This window comes from Nerophis ophidion, linkage group LG04, assembly GCF_033978795.1.
Source record: "Nerophis ophidion isolate RoL-2023_Sa linkage group LG04, RoL_Noph_v1.0, whole genome shotgun sequence".
Classification (NCBI taxonomy): Eukaryota; Metazoa; Chordata; class Actinopteri; order Syngnathiformes; family Syngnathidae; genus Nerophis; species Nerophis ophidion.
This window is the reverse complement of record NC_084614.1, coordinates 33612256-33630055: the sequence shown is the minus strand read 5'-3', so window position 1 is coordinate 33630055 and position 17800 is coordinate 33612256. Positions and strand designations below refer to the sequence as shown.

Genomic DNA, 17800 nt, shown 5'->3' with positions numbered 1-17800 from the left:
CAAACAATGGTAGCTTGCATTTGCGCTTTATTCACTGTTCGTATAGGAAAATGAATTTCAGTGCAAACTAAGGTTGCATTTTCAACGCCGAACTACGGCGAGACGTGCCCGACTACCGAGCAGCTTGTGTGAAACAAAACACGACACCACAACATGACGTGGTAGTGCAATTCAATAGACTCCACTATCAACTTCCGAGGAAGCAGCCAAATTGGACAGAACACTGATAGGCCAAAGTACTTTCCATAGCTACTGTATGTGGTGTTGGTGGTAATGTTTTAATGTGTTCAAATGACACTGGTGGTTATTAGGATCACCAGAATTACACAAAAAGACCACTATTTTAGTCTACTGTTAAGACTACTTAATGTTAATACGAACACTATGCTGTAAATTATTTCAATTGCTGGTTTACATATCAATAATGTTGTCTTAATTTTTGTATTTGGATTTGTCATGTTTGGATCACTAAATAAAGTATAAATAGCAATGTTGTTGTAGATAATCTGAATAAATAAAATTTCTTTAAGTCATATGTAATCTACCGCTAAGTATTGTTACCTGCCGACTAACAAACATACACATATTATAAAGGTAAAAACACATGAAAACAAGAGGGTAACATCAAAGAACCCAAAAGACAGTTAATACAACCAGCTGCCACTTCTACATACAGCTACAAAAGTAAAACACAACAGATGAATAATTAATACATATTGCGCATATACTGATAGCACAATACATAGACGAACAACACATATTAAACACGCATTCTGTACACCGTGGTGACCATTGCAGTGCTACATGCCTTCATCTGTCGCATAAAACAGAACCAACAAAGCAAATAAGAGAGCTGATTCCGTGCTGATGAGCGAGAATCTGTCCAGGGAGACCCAAGTGTCAGATCTATACTCATTGAGCCAGGGCTCTGTGAAGCTCGTCCATCCTGATGCTCTGTTTGCAGTAGTGTAGAGTGGTACTTCAGACTATTTACTTCAGTTTTTGGTTACATCTCCTAGAGTGCAATAGACTTTGACACAATTAAAAACTACAACCACCATAAGAATTTAAACACCTCTGTTAAAGAAGACATTTTATTTTTCCTTTAAAAAGAAAAGGCTTAAAGAATCTGTACATTGTATAACAAACACAAGTGTATTTAAATTTAGTTAGTCTTTAGGCTAAGAAAAAAATCTAATCAGAGGAATTTTCAAAATCGACACAATCTAGCAAAATTAAGGAAATAAATTATAAACAACGAAACAGACAGAAGAATTTCATTGTAAGTCCAAGACGGGAAGCAAATTGATGAAGTCTTCAAAAAGATCAAAGATGGTCATATAACTGTGCAGTAATTAGTTCTTAAATGGACATAAGTCAGAGCTATTTTCCAGTTACATAAAGACGAACAACTAAAACGATCTAAAATTCCTCTCTGATTGGAGCGCAGCCAGAGAAGAAACTGTCATGAAAACTTGTGAGGAGTCGTTTCTTCTTCTTGAGGAAGCTCACAGAGGTTTGGTCTTCCTGCTGATCAACTTTCTTCTCTTCCTCTAGCAGGACAGGCTTTGACACTGACTTCAGGTCTGTCTGGGTGTGTCTTATGTCTCCGATTTCCTCAAGCACCTGGGCAAAAAAACACTTTTATGAGGCACTTTGACTTCCGACACTTAGCGAGGAGACCATTGCTTCAGGGAAGAGCTTACCTTCTTGGTTGGCGTGCACGACGGCGGCCTGAAGAAAGTGGTGTCTGGACTGGCAGTGGTCTGGTCTTGAAGAGATGGAGAGTCTTTCGAAACATTTTCAACCTGACTCGCATTCTAAAACAAATAAAACGAGTCCAACACAGCAAAGTTGTCATTTGCGTCTGAGGAAATAATTACACTTTAGAGAGACAAATCCATATTTTTTTTAAAAACATGTTTAGGGATACTGGTAGACTTTGTGGTACAAAACCGATCAAGTTAAAAATAATAATAATGTTCTTATTATAACCTACATTTTTTTTTCCAAATTGATGAATCTTTTCACTCAATTTGCTTGGTCCGTAGAAAAAATCTGGCCTTTAAACCAATTCTGGATTGAATATAAAGTGTGTGGCGCCTTCAAAAGCATGTCAGAGGTTTTCTTCCGGTCACTCACAGTAACCTGCTTAAACATTGTTCAAAGTTTGGGGAAGTAAGCAATAAAAGATGTAAAAACCTGCTCACTTTTAGGTAATGGTGTGAGCAAAGTCATCAAATCTTGTGATTATTTATTCACGCACGTACCCACACCTACGGTTGGTTACCTGTACAGTTGCACCCCTAGTAAATAGAGTGCTAGTATTGCCAAAATAGATAGTAATACCTACCTACCTACATACATACTGTGGGTTACCTGCACAGTAGCACGCCTAGTAAATAGAGCGCTAGTATTGCCAAAATAGATAGAAATAACAACACTTTCTGACTTGAAACTTCATCATCATTAAATAATTTTTTGAATTTGCATCCAGTGAGTTGATAATGAAAAAACAAACAAAAAATATGCTATGCAAACATATCTGCGATTCTGCGGTTGGACAGAATCGTTCTGTTTGCTGTGTTGACATTGTGGTACATAACACACAAAGAGTGTCTTCATGGGTGAGGTCTGTCAGACAAAAACTTCCTAGGATTTAGAAATATTTATGTGTGTAACAGCCTTAATGAAATCATCAACTGACCTGAGCAAGCGCCTGGCTGTCCATATTCCGACATTTCTCATGATCACACTGGCAGTTCTCCCCACAGGTCATCTTGCCTTTACGACAACGGCACTGCCTGTTGCCACAGCGACCTTTACACGAACACTGCATGCAAAAATAAATATTTGGCAGTGTTCTGATTGTACAGACATGTACTGTCTCAAAAATAACCTCTCAGTAGCCTAGTCTTACCCCAGTGGCTTTTGGCCTCCTCGAGACTCTGCGTCCCTTCTCCAGTTTCTCAGGATGCCACTCGTCCTCTTCGTCGTCGTCCTTCTCGTCGTCGCTGGAACACATCAGGTCTTCAATGTTGATCTGCGGTTTAGCTGTAGTGAAGCGCTTCCCTTTAGGCTTTAGAACACAATCATGGAGGAAAATCAGTCACACATTTGAGAGAAGACAATGGTTTGAAAGACATACCTTTGGAGGAAGGTACTCAAACGTATCATCCAAGCTGTTGTCATTGTTTGTGTTCGGCATAAGGACTTTCTTTCCTGCTGCTATACTGAGCAGCGAGAGTTTCTGTAGACAAAATATCAAATCATTAGTACAGATGAAAAGAACACTTTTTGCACCGACAATGTACCATCTTCAGTGACTTTTAGTTTAAATTAGATTGCAGCATAAATCTGGTCTTGCAGTACTGGATACATTGTTTAAAAAAAAAAAAAGTACTGTTTTCTTGTGGACACTTCAATAGAACATGGTGGACAAAAGACCTATCAACATTTTTTTATGGTTAGGAGTGTTAACTCAATGACGACAACCTTCTTCTTTGTAGAAGTATACTTTACTCAGTGTAAATTCAAGGAACACAATAACAAACTGGCCACCGCCGTTCACATTAACCGACTGCCAACCGGAGCCTGCGCATAGAGCAATGCATGCTGGGAGGTACCGTAAATACACAAAAAAAGTGGCTGAACCTTAAGTACCATAAAAATGCGCAATGCAAAAACAGAACATTTACAATCTCCCACTTTTCTTTTTTTTAAACACAAAGTCAGTCTGTTATTAATGTCCATAAGTATAGAAATGTTAGACCATGGTGACAAAAAAAAAAAAATCCTATACAAAAAAAACTGTCCACAAATGAATAGTCTCTATTTCAGTTTCCACTCTCCAACACTGAGTGCCTTTAGGAGCTGATGTGCGGATGCACTTCGTTTTGTCAAACAGTCAGCTAGCTGCTTTCCTGTAGGTGCCCAGAGTATCTGTTTGATTCTTTTACTCTGAAGAAGTTCTTTGATGCCCCTTATTTCAAGGCAGAGCCTTTTCTCTGTCACTGACTTAGTAGACTTGATGCTGTCGGCAAGGGAGTGGTTATCAGTGACACACACTATTGGTAAGACATGATGTGATACATTCCCTGTGGTAAGTTCTGCATGAAGGTCAGATAAAATAAATGGCACTGTTAACAGCATCGGCAAGAGCAAGAGTTTTTCCAGCAAGAGTGCTTTGTACGACTCTCCTGATCTTTTTTGACTGCCAATACACAGGTGAGAATCTTCCTTCGTCACCCATCAGCAGAATGAGATGTCCCTCTTGAGTGCCTCCATCTGGAAGGTTTCTCAGCGAAGCATCGCAGAACAATATTAGCTTTAGAGAACTCTCTTTTCCCAGGTTCTGAAACTTCAGTGTCATTTGTTCTGATTTTAATTTTCTCACTACCTTTTTTGTGTCATGTAAAGTCTGCATGCACAGTAGCATGTTTTATGTTAGCTGCAAGGATACATGTATCAAACATAATGTCTGGTCTACTTTGTCTGGCAACCCACAGAAGTTGACCTTTTTTTTAATCTCAGGTCATCAATTTCACTTTGTCAAAAGAGCATCCCGTCTCATGGCTCTGGAGATATCTATTTGAAATGGCTGGAGATTATGTATGTAATTGTCCTGATGCATACATGTCACTCCATTTGCAGTGACATACTCCATGACAACATAGCAACAACTGTCATGTCCTTCTCTGCCCACTTGAAAGACAGATTGCAGGTGAGGGATTACTGTTGTTGCGAAAATCTGTGAACCACCCCAGATGAAATTAACATGACAAGCAAGCACCCCAGACACAATACAATTCTTATCCAACCAATAAAATAGAGCAGGGTCAACTTGTGACATCTTTCCTCCAGTTTGCAACATTGTTTCTTTAACCTTATTGTACCAATACAGAGATGCATCATTTAGTCCATAAACACTTTTGTTTAGCTTCCATAGAGTTCCCTCACTCTTAACTTCAGGTGGTGGACAAACAAAAATGTCTCAGGATAACTCATTTCCTTGAAGGAATGCTGACTTAATGTCCATAGAGTGGGGTGTCCATAGGTTTTGACATATCACAGACATGAGTAGTCTAAGAGACTCTGAGGCACATGTTGGAGTCTTTTTGGAGATCTTTTGTGTTTAGCTCTTCAAATCCTCTCGCCACGAGCCTTGCTTTTGGAACTACGCCGTCTGGTGTGTCTTTGAGTGTGCACATCCATCTTGTGGAAATTAATTTTTGTCCCATGTTTTTTACTTCATCAGTTTTTTATTCACATCCTTTGTAACAAGTACATCCTCGTGATCAGATGGCTGTTCCACCATGTCCAATGACTGAATCTGCAGCGTGTCAACCTGTGAAAGGTCAGCTGACCTTTCTGTGCCAGTGAGGCTAACTGGTCTGTGTACTCCAGATTGTACCAGTCCTTGTGTTTTCCAGTTTGATTTCCCGCTCGACCATCCACTTTTGCTGTGTGTGAAATTCCAGTGTTTCTTTCCACATACTTAATGAACTGTCCTGCCTTTAAATTAATACTTTGGTCTGTTCTTATAATAAGAGGTTGTCTGTCGGATGGATCATTATCATGCTCATTGCTGTCTCTGTCATTATTAGAGCCCCCTGCCACATTTTCTGTGTCAGGTACACTGTCTACATCACTAGATACAGTATCGGGTAGATCTTCAACATGTTCAATGTCACATTCTGCTCCAATAAGTTCTGTCTGGCTTTCTTGGCTGTCACGAGACATGTCAGTGCATTGATCTGTGGCCTTGCGCAGTCTACAGCGATGCACCGGGACATAGGAGCCTCCATGTCTAACAAATATTACCACCCCGTCTCGTCCAATTACCACCCCAGGCCCTTTCCATTCATTGCAGTCAATTATTTTGTAGTACACCTTATCTCCAGTTTCGTAGTTTTCATCTGTGCTCCGAAGCTGTGTGCGCAGAGCTCTCCTGATTCTCTCAGAGCAGTAAATGCCTCAGTAAATGCCTCAGTAAATGCTGTCCTTGCTTCATGTAATGCTGAAATGTACTGTCCTACCCATTTACTCATGGCAGTGCTCTCCAGGGCAGGCGGTTTATCAACCAGCACAGAAGGTAAGTTCGGGTTTTGTCCAAACACTAGCTGGTATGGACTAAATCCATGCACATTGTGCATTGTATTCTTCGCCATCAATGCCCAATATAGGGCTGCTTTCCAGTCACAACCAATGCAATCTAGGGCTGCTTTCCAGTCACAAACACTGCTTTTCTTCACTTTTAACAGGATCTCTGTAAGGGTCTGGTTATGTCTTTCCATCAATCCATTACTCCATGGACAGTAAGCAGCAGTGGTTTTTCACTTCAATGTTAAAGTTCGCAGCCATGTCTCTCATTTCCTCATTATTGAATTCACCTCCATTGCCACAACAAATCTTAGATGGGGCTCCATACACACTCACACAGGAATGAATAAAGGGCCTCACAATTTCACTAGATTTTTTTTTGCGGTCACAGCAATGAACCTGGTGAAGTGATCAATCATTTGGAGGGACCACACATTTGGTTCCAGCTCGTGTAGATCTAATGCCACACTTTCATTGTATGTTGAAGCCATTGGTAGAACAACTGATGGCTTTGGTTTGGGCTTGTTGTACTTGAGACATGTTTCACAGCTGCTTACGATGTCCTTCAGAATAGAAACACTCATCATCATTACTTCTAGCAGTAATTAGTACTTTTTTGAGTTTATTAACTGAGGCATGTCCAAACTGCTTGTGAAGTTTCACCAATACTTTGTGTTTTTCATCTTTAAACATGCCATCGCTCACGGCCACAACCTCATCAGTTTGGGGTTCATTCTCATGGGTGGCTGTGCAATCTCTGTCCACTATGCTTACACAGTAGTGTCCTGAGGATGTAATCTCAAGAGGCACTGGTTTCTGAAACATTGTGGCTTTATCATTCTTAATGTCAAGCACTGCTTTTGCCCTCTTAAGTGATGTTTTACTTAGTAGTAAAGGAATGTTCACTCAGAACACCTCAGTCTCTATGTAGCACCTGGTTTGGCCTATTTTAGCTGGGACTTTTACTTTTTTTATGGAATGAACAACTTGTCCATCACCAAACTTAAAAGCTCTTCTACTCTGTGTATTTTCCTTTTTTTTTTGTAACTCTCCTTCAGTGTATGAAAGTAATTGTCCAGTCATTTTTCACCACAGACTTTTCTGGTGCATGCAGTGTCAATTACAGCTGAACCTAGGGCTTCTACCATAAATATTTCAGTATCAGATACTGACTCTTTAGAAAACAATGTGACATTGCACTCTTCAATTGCTTCTGCCTCTTTATTTTCCTCTGTCATTTTTACATGTTTAGCCTTATTTGGTCAGTCCATAGCCCAGTGAAATGTACTCTGGCAAATTACATACTTTGACCTCCTACCGTACCTATCTAGTGGGTTTGAGCCAGTCAATAGCGCACTCTTTTGGTCGGGTTGGGAACGAAATTTCCTTTCGTCTCTTTTTCTTTGATCCACATAGAAAGCAACATCTTCATGCACATGAATTCTCCCGCTGCATGTGGGCGGCTTCATATTGTCTCCAAAAATCCTTTTTAGAGCCGACTTCATCAAATCAAATCAACTCAACTTTATTTATAAAGCACATTGAAAATTTACCACAGGTGTAACCAAAGTGCTGTACAGGTTTGGGCAGGTTAAAAGATAATACGAGAACCGAGCAAACAACACAACACAAACAGAACATGATAAAAAAGAAAGAAATAAAACATAAAAACAGGTTCACAGCAGGTGTATAATGGGGTGCCATTGCAGGATGGATATCACTCAGTGTTAAAAGTCAAGGAATAAAAGTATGTTTTTAAGAGAGATTTAAAAACAGGAAGAGAGAAGGCTTGTCTAACACTCAGGGGTAGGTCGTTCCGGAGCTAGGGAGCAGCAGCGGCGAAAGCTCTGTCACCTCTAAGCTTCAGCCTTGTGTCAGGGACCGTCAGTAGCAGCTCATCGGCTGGTCCTAGGGATCGGGTGGGGCAGTAAGGCTTAAGGAGGTCGGAGAGATATGTTGGCGCGAGGTTGTTTAGACATTCAAAAACAAATAGGAGTTTACATTTGATTCAGTGACACACAGGGAGCCAGTGAAGGGACGCTAATATAGGGGTGATGTGCTCACGTCTGCGTGTCTGTGTTAGCAGACGAGCAGCAGAGTTCTGCATGAGCTGCAGGCGGGCGAGGGAGGCCGGGCTAATGCCTACATACAGGGCATTGCAGTAGTCTAAACGATTCGAGATAAAGGCGTGGATTAATTTCTCGAGATCATGTCCTGATAGAAGTGGTTTCACTTTCGCTATTTGACGTAATTGATAAAAGCTTTTTTGAACGACGCTGCTGATATGTTTTTCGAAATTAAAATCTGAGTCGAACTTTACCCCCAGGTTTGTGACACAGTCGCTGAGATATGGGGTCAGAGTGCCGAGGTCAACGTTGGGGGAGGGAGAGCGACCTGGACCGAACAACATAACTTCTGTTTTGTCTTCATATAGACTCAGGAAGTTAGCTGAAAGCCAGGCTTTGATGTCGTGCAGGCAGTCAATGAGACGTTGAACCGTGTTATTTTGTGCCATGGGAAAATAGATCTGGCAATCATCGGCATAAAAATGAAATGCAATACCATACTTCCTAAAAATTGAACTAAGGGGGAGAAGGTAAAGCAAGGATTGAGCCCTGGAGGATCCCATGTGGTAAAAAAGCTTGGAAGACATAAAACTGTCTATTTTTACACAAAAACTCCTGTTTGTTAGGTACGACCGGAACCAGTTGAGGGCGGCGCCCTTAATACGCACAGTTTTCAAGATGAGTGATTAAGGTGGCGTGGCAGACGGTGTCGAACGCAGCAGACAGATCTAAAAGCACCAGGACAATATATTCACCAGAATCAGTTGACAGGAAGATATCGTTGAAAACTTTTAAAAGCGCTGACTGTGTGCTGCGGAGGGTTGCAAAGCCGGACTGGAACAGCTCAGTGATACCATTAACCTCTAAGAAGGGCAACAACCGACTGTAGACAACATTCGCTAATATTTTTGAAATGTATGGAAGATTAGAGATAGGTCTAAGGTTAGAGAGGAGAGAGGGGTCGAGGCTTGTTTTTTTTAAGTAGGTCGTACCAATCATCAATCAATCAATCAATGTTTATTTATATAGCCCTAAATCACAAGTGTCTCAAAGGGCTGCACAAACCACTACGACATCCTTGGAAGAACCCACATAAGGGCAAGGAAAACTCACACCCAGTGGGACATCGGTGACAATGATGACTATGAGAACCTTGGAGAGGACCACTTATGTGGGCAACCACTGTATGTTTAAACTCTACTGGAACTATTCCAGATGAGAGGTTACTATTGATAATGTTAAGGACACTTGATCCAATAATAGCAAATACCTCCTTAAACAGGCGAAGTGAGAGGGCATCTGCAGGAGAACCAGAGGGCTTCATATGACTAACTGTGTCTATCAAAAAAAGAAAAGGACACCGGCTCAAACTGATGGAAAACAGAAGAGAAATGCAGAGGAACAGAAGGGTCGTATGAAGACTGGGATAAACTGGCTCTAGTTGACACAATTTTGTCAGTGAAAAAATGGAGACAATTTTCACAGAATTCAAAAGAAGCATCAAAACCAACAGATTTGGGAGCATCAATGACAGTGTTAATAGATTTGAACAGAACCCTGGGGTTGTTACAGTTAGAAGATATCTGAGATAGATATATATTCATCTCTGCTTTTACAATCATCTGAAAGGAAAACAGGCTTTCTTTAAAAATGGCAAAGGACACATGCAGCCTGTCCTTTTTTCTATGTTCTCTCTGCTCTCCTACATTCGCGCCTGGCTGCATGAGTGATGTCATTCAACCAGGGCTGAGGCGTGGCTTTAGAACGGCTGAACTTTAAAGGAGCGATCGTGTCCAGTGTTTGTAAACAAATAGAGTTGAACCCAGAAACCAACTCTTCAGTATTCAGACATACAGAGGCTGCAGAATTATCATCACAAAGAGTTGAAAAAAATAGAGGAGAACAGAGCAGGAGACAACAAATTAAACATGCGAGAGCGTTGAGGCAGAGCGCACAATTTAACCGGACACTGAGTGGGAATATCAAACGGGATCGGCATATTATCAGAAAACGCAGAGTCGCAAATGTCCAAATTAAAAACACACAAACCATACGAGAGCACTAAATCGAGTGTATGCCCGCGTTCGTGTGTAGAACCACACACAGACTGTACAAAGTTAAAAGAGTCTGACATTCAGGAAGCTCCTGGATAAAAGGTTCGTCTGGGCGGCAGGTGTGAATATTAAAATCACCAACAAGTAGGACCCGATCATATTTGGGCAGGATTTCGGCCAGAAATTCCGAAAAATCATCAGAAAGACCCAGTTCAACCATGCATAGTTCAAAGCTTGAAAAGGAGGATTGCAGGCAGATCTGACCTCATTTGAAGTCATTTTTAAAAATGACTGCTAATCCTCCTCCTTTTCGGCCGGACGACCGCGGAGAATTATAATACGAGCACACAGAGGAAGTCCAGTCCAGTCCGCGGGAGACGAATAAATCCTACAGGATAAGTGTTTTGTTTGGCAGGGATCTTGCTTTAACAAGACCAAACTTAACGGGGGCCGACGCGTACAAGGCCGCTGCTAATCCGGACGGGGCTCGACACAGAGCCCACAGGTGGCGGGAACACCAGGAGCGAGGCGGGCGAGCTTCCCCCTGCAGACCGACGACAGGAACAATCCAGCACCGGGCGGGATCCAGTGAACGCGGGTACAGGAAGAAACTAGGTAGCGGACCATACCTCCTTCGGGAAGCCACGGAAAGTGAGGAGTGCCCTAACTCTCACCAGCTGGCCGCCATGTTTGCCGCGGCACCGGTGGCGCTTTCGCCGGGGGGAAGGAAAGCAGGAATCCGGCCAGGTGAGAAAGCTGACTGGGACGTCGAAAAACCAACGTCGAAGTTGATCATGACCGTGAGAGAGGGACACAGATCCAACAGCGTTTGGCGATCATACGCGAACAGTGAGTTGACAGGGACAACAAAAGACGTGAACAGCACAAAAACAAACAGAGCTGACAGCGAGAGGCAGCAGGCCACAGCACATACTGGCGCCATCTTGGTTCTTGCTGATGTCATGACCCACTATGCACTTCTCACAGCACACCTAGAGCGGACTTCATGCTTGCAAATATAAGTGTTGAACAAGCTGTAAGCGCAAGCTGTTTATCTTTAACATCGAGACTGGCTATATCCAACAACTTGAATGCCAAAACAACGTCGGGAGGAACCATGTCAAATTTGCGAATTTTGTTGTACCTCTGCTCGCACTGAACGATGTAATCCGCCATGGAAACTTTGTTTTCTCTCCGAATCTTGTCAAAGTCCGTGTATGCATCATAAGCGCTGTCCTTTTCTTCTTTTAAGAATACATTATCCAATGCATTTACATGGGTCTTCATCCCATGTGCTGAAAATTGTAATTTTCCTGAAGGAACTCTCCTGACGGAATAAATAAAGTACTAATCTAATCTAATCCATCTAATCCCATCATTTTTGTTCAAATCATCCGAAGGTATTTCCAAAGCTATATCTCTAGCTCTCCCCCTCAGTGATAAAGCAACAGCTAAGGCTTGTTTTTTCTAATCCAGGTCAGTAACACGTATCCACATTTCAAGTTCATTTTTCCAGCTCTCATATGACTTCTTTTCTTAAAACGCAGGAGGGACACTGTAGTTAACATTATTAGACATCCTCTGCTACCATTTGATAACTCAATAACGACAGCCTTCTTCTTTGTAGAAGTATACTTTACTCAGTGTAAATTCAAGGAACACAATAACAAACTGGTCACCGCCGTTCACATTAACCGTCTGCCAACCGGAGCCCGCGCATAGAGCAATGCATGCAGGGAGGTACCGTAAATACACTAAAAGAGTGGCTGAACCATAAGGACCATAAAAATGCGCAATGCAAAAACAGAACATTTACAATGAGTGCTAAATTTGACACTTTCACAGACAACCATCGCATCCATTTGGCTTTTTACTCAACTAATTAATTCAATTGGCCACTACTACACAAAATTCATTTTCATTTCATTTTTATTTATCTCATTCATTGATGTGCATTTAGAACGATAAATAATTATATCACAATTATACAATTTAAATTCACACAAATCCTGAGAAGGAGCAGGAGCAGTGGGAGAGCAGCCGTGCGCAACCCGAGGGGCCCTGGTTCAAATCCCACCTAGTACCAACCTCGTCACGTCCGTTGTGTCCTGAGCAAGAAACTTCACCCTTGCTCCTGATGGGTGCTGGTTGGCGCCTTGCATGGCAGCTCCCTCCATCAGTGTGTGAATGGGTAAATGTGGAAGTAGTGTCAAAGCGCTTTTAGTACCTTGAAGGTAGAAAAGCGCTATACAAGTACAACCCATTTATCATTTATAATTTCCTGCCCCCTTTGACATAATACATTATCTTACTTCATGAATATCACTTAAGCCGACACATATATCCAAATGTAATGAAACAATCAAAAACAAAAAAACACAAGAAAAACACAACAAGTGCAAAACTTCATAAAGTATAAACCAAACCAAGAAAATAGTAATAATATAATATACACCTCACAGAATGATACAGAGCAAATACAAAACCAGACAAAAAATAAGTAAATTAATAAATAAAAAACAAAATGTAAACACTTATTGCTGTCCATATGATCTTATTGTTCTATATTTATATATGTTTTTCAATTGAAATATATTTTTACAGTTTTTATCTCGTTGTAAAGAGAATTCCACAATTTTACCCCATCACTGATGTACACATTTGTTTTAAAGTTGTCCTTGAATATTGTTGTTTGAAATGACCTTTTCTCCTATGCTCTGTATTCTCAGAAGTGATGACAAACATTTTTTGTAAATTTGCTGGTAATGTTTTACTTCTAGCCTTAAACATGACACACAATGTCTGTAGCTTTACTAGCTCCTGTAGTTTCAATAGTCCAGAGTTATTAAATAAAATGTTAGTGTGTTCTAAGTAATCTACTTTATGAATAATCCTTATAGCTATTTTCTGTAATTGATACAATGCCTTTATGTTACTCTTATAAGTGTTCCCCCACACTTCCACACAGTAGCTGATATATGGCAATATAACTGTACAATACAATATGTGCATTGCCCTATAATCTAACATATATTTTACCTTGTTTAATATAAAAATACTCTTAGACATCTTTTTTCGTACATGTGCAATATGAGATTTCCATGTCAGACCGTCATCCAGTATCACTCCTAAAAATCTAAGTTCAGAAATCCTCTCAATATCAATTCCATCTATCGACAGTTTGATGGTGTCCTCTCTTTTCCTCTTACCAAAAATGATAAACTTTTTTTTTTTACATTTAATGATAATTTGTTGACATCAAACCATCTCATAAGTTTAATCATTTCCTGTTCAATAAGTATTGATAACGCTTTTAAGTCCTGTCCCGAACTATAAAAGTTGGTGTCGTCCGCAAATAAAACAAATTGATACCTCACATATATCGTTAATATACAAAATAAACAATTTAGGTCCCAAAACCGAACCTTGTGGAATTCCACATAATACATCCTCATTTGTTCAGATGTATTACCCAAAAAATCCACAAACTGTTGTCTATTATCTAAATAACTTCTTAGCCATTCTAAAACTACTCCTCTCACACCAAGTGAATGCAACTTGGACAATAATATAGAATGAACTATAGTGTCAAATGCTTTTTTAAGATCGATAAACACACCGATAGTGTATTTCCTATTATCAGTTTCTGTTGCTATATCCTCCATTATATTCATTACAGCTGAAACAGTGGATCTATTAGTTCGGAATCCATACTGGCTCTCACTCAACAGCATGTTCTTCTCAATAAAACTGTCTAATTTTTCTACAAATATTTTTTCAATTCCATCCATCCATTTTCTACCGCTTATTCCCTTTCGGGGTTGCGGGGGGCGCTGGCGCCTATCTCAATTATTTTAGAAAATTGTGACAGCAGTGACACTGGTCTGTAATTAGTAAATACATGTTTATATCCCGTTTTATAGAGTGGAATTACTTTTGCTACCTTCATTCTATTTGGAAAAGTCCCTGTTTGAAAAGAGAGATTAAAAAAATTACATAGAGGTTTGATGATACAGTCAATAGTCTCTTTTACAATTATCATGTCAATACCATCACTGTCTGTTGATGCCTTATTTTTCAGTTTTGTTACAACCGATAGAATTTCATTTCCACTAACATCTCTTACAAGCATGGACTGTAGCACTTTGCTTCCCCCTCTCCATCCACTCTGTATATCTTTATGTTCTTCAATACTCTGCCAATTTGGGTCCAACATTCACAAAAAAAGAATTGAATCCATTTGCTACTTCTTTCATATTTGTTATCATCTTATTATCCTCATTGATAAAATAGCTTGGTGGGTTTGTAGGCCCCGATGTTTTACCTATTACCTTGTTCAGAATATTCTAGGTTCCTTTAATATTGTTTTTGTTTTTTTCTATATACTCTTTAATAGTCTTTTTTAGCTTGTCTCATTATTGGTATCAATTTGTTTTTGTAAACCTTATACTTCGTTTCAGCATCCTTTGTTCTTACTTTTATAAAGTCTCTATAAAGTTTGTTTTTCTTTTTACAAGCATTCTGTAGTCCCTTTATAATCCAAGGCTTTTTATTGTAGCTGTCTCTTTGTTTCCATACATTCGGACAATGTATTTCATACAATGATAAATAAATATTAAGAAAAGCCTCATATGCAGCATTTGCCTCTCCCACATACACCTCATTCCAGTCTGCTTCAAATAAGTCCTTCCTAAATTTATTTATTGCCTCTTCAGTCCTTTTCCTTGTATACCTATGGGTTTTCTCCTCCCTCTTTCTATACATTTGACAGTCATAAGTAAGAAACACAGGTAAGTGGTCACTTATATCATTAATTATTAATCCACTTTTTATATTATTTTCTATGTCATTTATAAAGATGTGATCAATTAATGTTGCACAATTTGTCGATATTCTACTGGGTTTGGTGATCAATGGATAAAGCCCTCTACTATATAACACATCCAAGAAGTCTCTTGTTGATTTATTTCTGGGTGAGCTTAGCAGGTCTTTGTTATAGTCGCCACACATGACGAATGTTTTCTTTTCCTTTACCTTACACAGTAATTCTTCCAGACTATCATTAAATGCTTCAACCTTAGACCCAGGTGTCCTATATAAACACGTAACAATAACATTTCTTTTCTTTTCTATGTCTACCTCCACAGTTACACATTCAAATAAATCATCGATTATTTGGACATATGTTAAAAATAATGCAAATAAATAGAGGCTAAGAAAAAAATGTTTGAGGTTTTTCTGCACTTACCTGTCTGAACTGTTCATTCTGTTCCACCAGTTTCTGGTTCTGCTCACTTAAATTACGCAGTTTTTCCAGCTCTTCTTCCTAATGAAGAAATGAGAAGAACCTCGTCACATAGAAATAGGATTGTATTTGAATTTGAACAGTAGTGTGTTTAGAAACTAACCTGGACTTTAAGACGTTGCAGGAGCTCTCTCTCTTTTGGAGTCTCCTCGTCTTTCTGCTTCCCTTCGTCGGATTCTCCGCTGATGGGTTTGCTTTGGAGCTGGTTGAGGAGATAAAAAACCTGCAGAGTGGAAGGAGAATCAAATATTATAGGTTAAAATGCCTTTAGCTAAATCTGAAAAAAGGGGAACTTGAGAGATTAGAGCGTACCTTCTCCTGGTGCCTCTGCTCTAATTCTACTAGCTGCTGCTGGTGTTCCATATCCATGGTGGACATTACATTTCTCTCATCGGCTATCACTTTCCTCAAGTCTGAACCGTTTCCTTTCTCCTGTTGGAGTTCGCTCTCTAACTTGGCTGTGGTTGTTTTAGCAGACACCAGCTGAAAAAAGGGATCAAATATGGAAGCTCTTAAATATTCATAAAGTACTGTGTAAAAGCCACCACTTATTCTTCGTGTTTTGAAAGCCTATGAAGACATTGGCAGCTAAAGAAGTTAGTTAAATCTAAATTTAAATAAATTAGTACATAAATAAGTTCCATCCAAGTGGCCACCTCATTGAAGCATGGAGTTATCTTCATGGATTTGAGCTCCAATTGAGGAACTAACAGGTAAATTGCGGAAAAAAGAGAAAAAAATTGCTATTAAGTGCTGCCACGCAAACCCTGAAAGAAAATTTTGAAAATTAAGACTACATTTCATGCAATTAGGTGCATTTCCACACTATAGTTAACCTTTACATTTATTCTCATATACCAACCCCTTTTGGATTTCTATTTGACACATGTAATGGACCACAGAAATGTTTTTTTTTATTTTTTTTAAGTAGATACTTACTAACATTATTATCATTTAAAATGCAATGTAAAAATTCTACAACATGCATGCAGAGATCTCAAAATTCTGATTTTGTGACCTCTGTTTACAATCCGTCTTGTCAATATATACCTTCTTGCTGGCTACTGATAAAAACTCTAGAACTACGACTGGTTCGGAAACAACAGCGTTTACAGAGCAGCATGGCGTAGTTGGTAGAGCGGCCGTGCCAGAAACCTGAGGGTTGCATGTTCGCTCCCCGCCTCGACATCCAAATCGCTGCCGTTGTGTCCTTGGGCAGAACACTTCACTCTTTCCCCATAGTGCTGCTCACACTGGTAAATGAATGATGAATGATGGGTGGGATGGTGGTCGGAGGGGCCGTAGGCACAAACTGGCAGCCACGCTTCCATCAGTGCACCCAAGGGCAGCTGTGGCTATGAAAAGTAGCTTACCACTTCTTTGAAGCGCTTTGAGTGTCTAGAAAAGTGCTATATAAATCTAATCCATTATTATTATTTACATGGTAATTATCGAAATATGATTGGCAGCAAAGTGGGCAACTGTCAACGTTGCGGCTCGGAGCGGAAATAGAGGCGACAACAAGCAAGCTACCTCGATGGTAAGCTAACTGGCGAGCTTGTGTCTGTATTCCTGAGATCGTGCCCCTGTTCTGCAAGTCAATGCGACTTTGAGGCAAGAGGAACAGGGATTACCTGTGGTTAAGGCGAGCGTTCAACAAATTTTGTTTGGATTGTATTTTTATTAATATTTTATAAAGGAAAACGTGGAAGTGATATTTTGACAGGGAAATAAATGCATCAAAATGCAGATTTTCACAATTTTGCGTGCCTATTATCTATGTAGGCTTGTAAAAAATATTCTGCATCCCTAAATTGGCAAGTGGCCGTGCCTCAAATAATTTAGCACAAAGATGAGACACAAGTAGATACTTTTTTCTACGATGTGATTACCCCCATTTACATTGGCACTGGAGCTTTTATGGAATGCAGTTTTTGTAACCATTCCCACTGACAAACTCCCAAACAAACATGTGCACAAATAAACAAACATGCTGGAAAACCATAATGCATATACCTAATAAAACAATCTTCAAACCAAACTTTAAGAACCTCACCTCAGCTATCAGAACCCTGACTGCACTCTTGGCATCAACAATGTTTTTGAGGCCGTCTATGCGCTGTTTAAGACGTCCCTCACCGTCTGCAGCAAGGACTTTCTGCTGAAGGTCAGCAATCTGTGCATTCCTGTTTGAAGGAAGGTCACTTAGTCTTGATAGAAAAGGTTATACGTTACAAAAATATGAAATATAGTAAGTCTGCCTGTCAACTAGA

At 39.9% G+C, this 17800-nt stretch overlaps 1 protein-coding gene across 5 annotated transcripts in view; it reads right to left on the bottom strand.

Annotated features, from left to right (window-relative positions):
- Positions 1–1080: 1080 nt before the first annotated feature.
- Positions 1081–17800, bottom strand: part of kif4 (kinesin family member 4) — a 42534-nt gene continuing 25814 nt past the window's right edge. For all 5 annotated transcript variants that reach the window (XM_061897871.1, XM_061897876.1, XM_061897872.1 and 2 more), the window contains 9 exons: positions 17584–17713; positions 15840–16010; positions 15631–15750; positions 15471–15548; positions 3149–3250; positions 2921–3079; positions 2708–2833; positions 1707–1820; positions 1081–1626 (listed from right to left, as the gene is read on the bottom strand). In XM_061897871.1, the coding sequence (XP_061753855.1) occupies positions 1423–1626; positions 1707–1820; positions 2708–2833; positions 2921–3079; positions 3149–3250; positions 15471–15548; positions 15631–15750; positions 15840–16010; positions 17584–17713 (1204 nt within the window). In that variant the 3' untranslated portion in view covers positions 1081–1422. The remainder of the gene's footprint in view (positions 1627–1706; positions 1821–2707; positions 2834–2920; positions 3080–3148; positions 3251–15470; positions 15549–15630; positions 15751–15839; positions 16011–17583; positions 17714–17800) is intronic.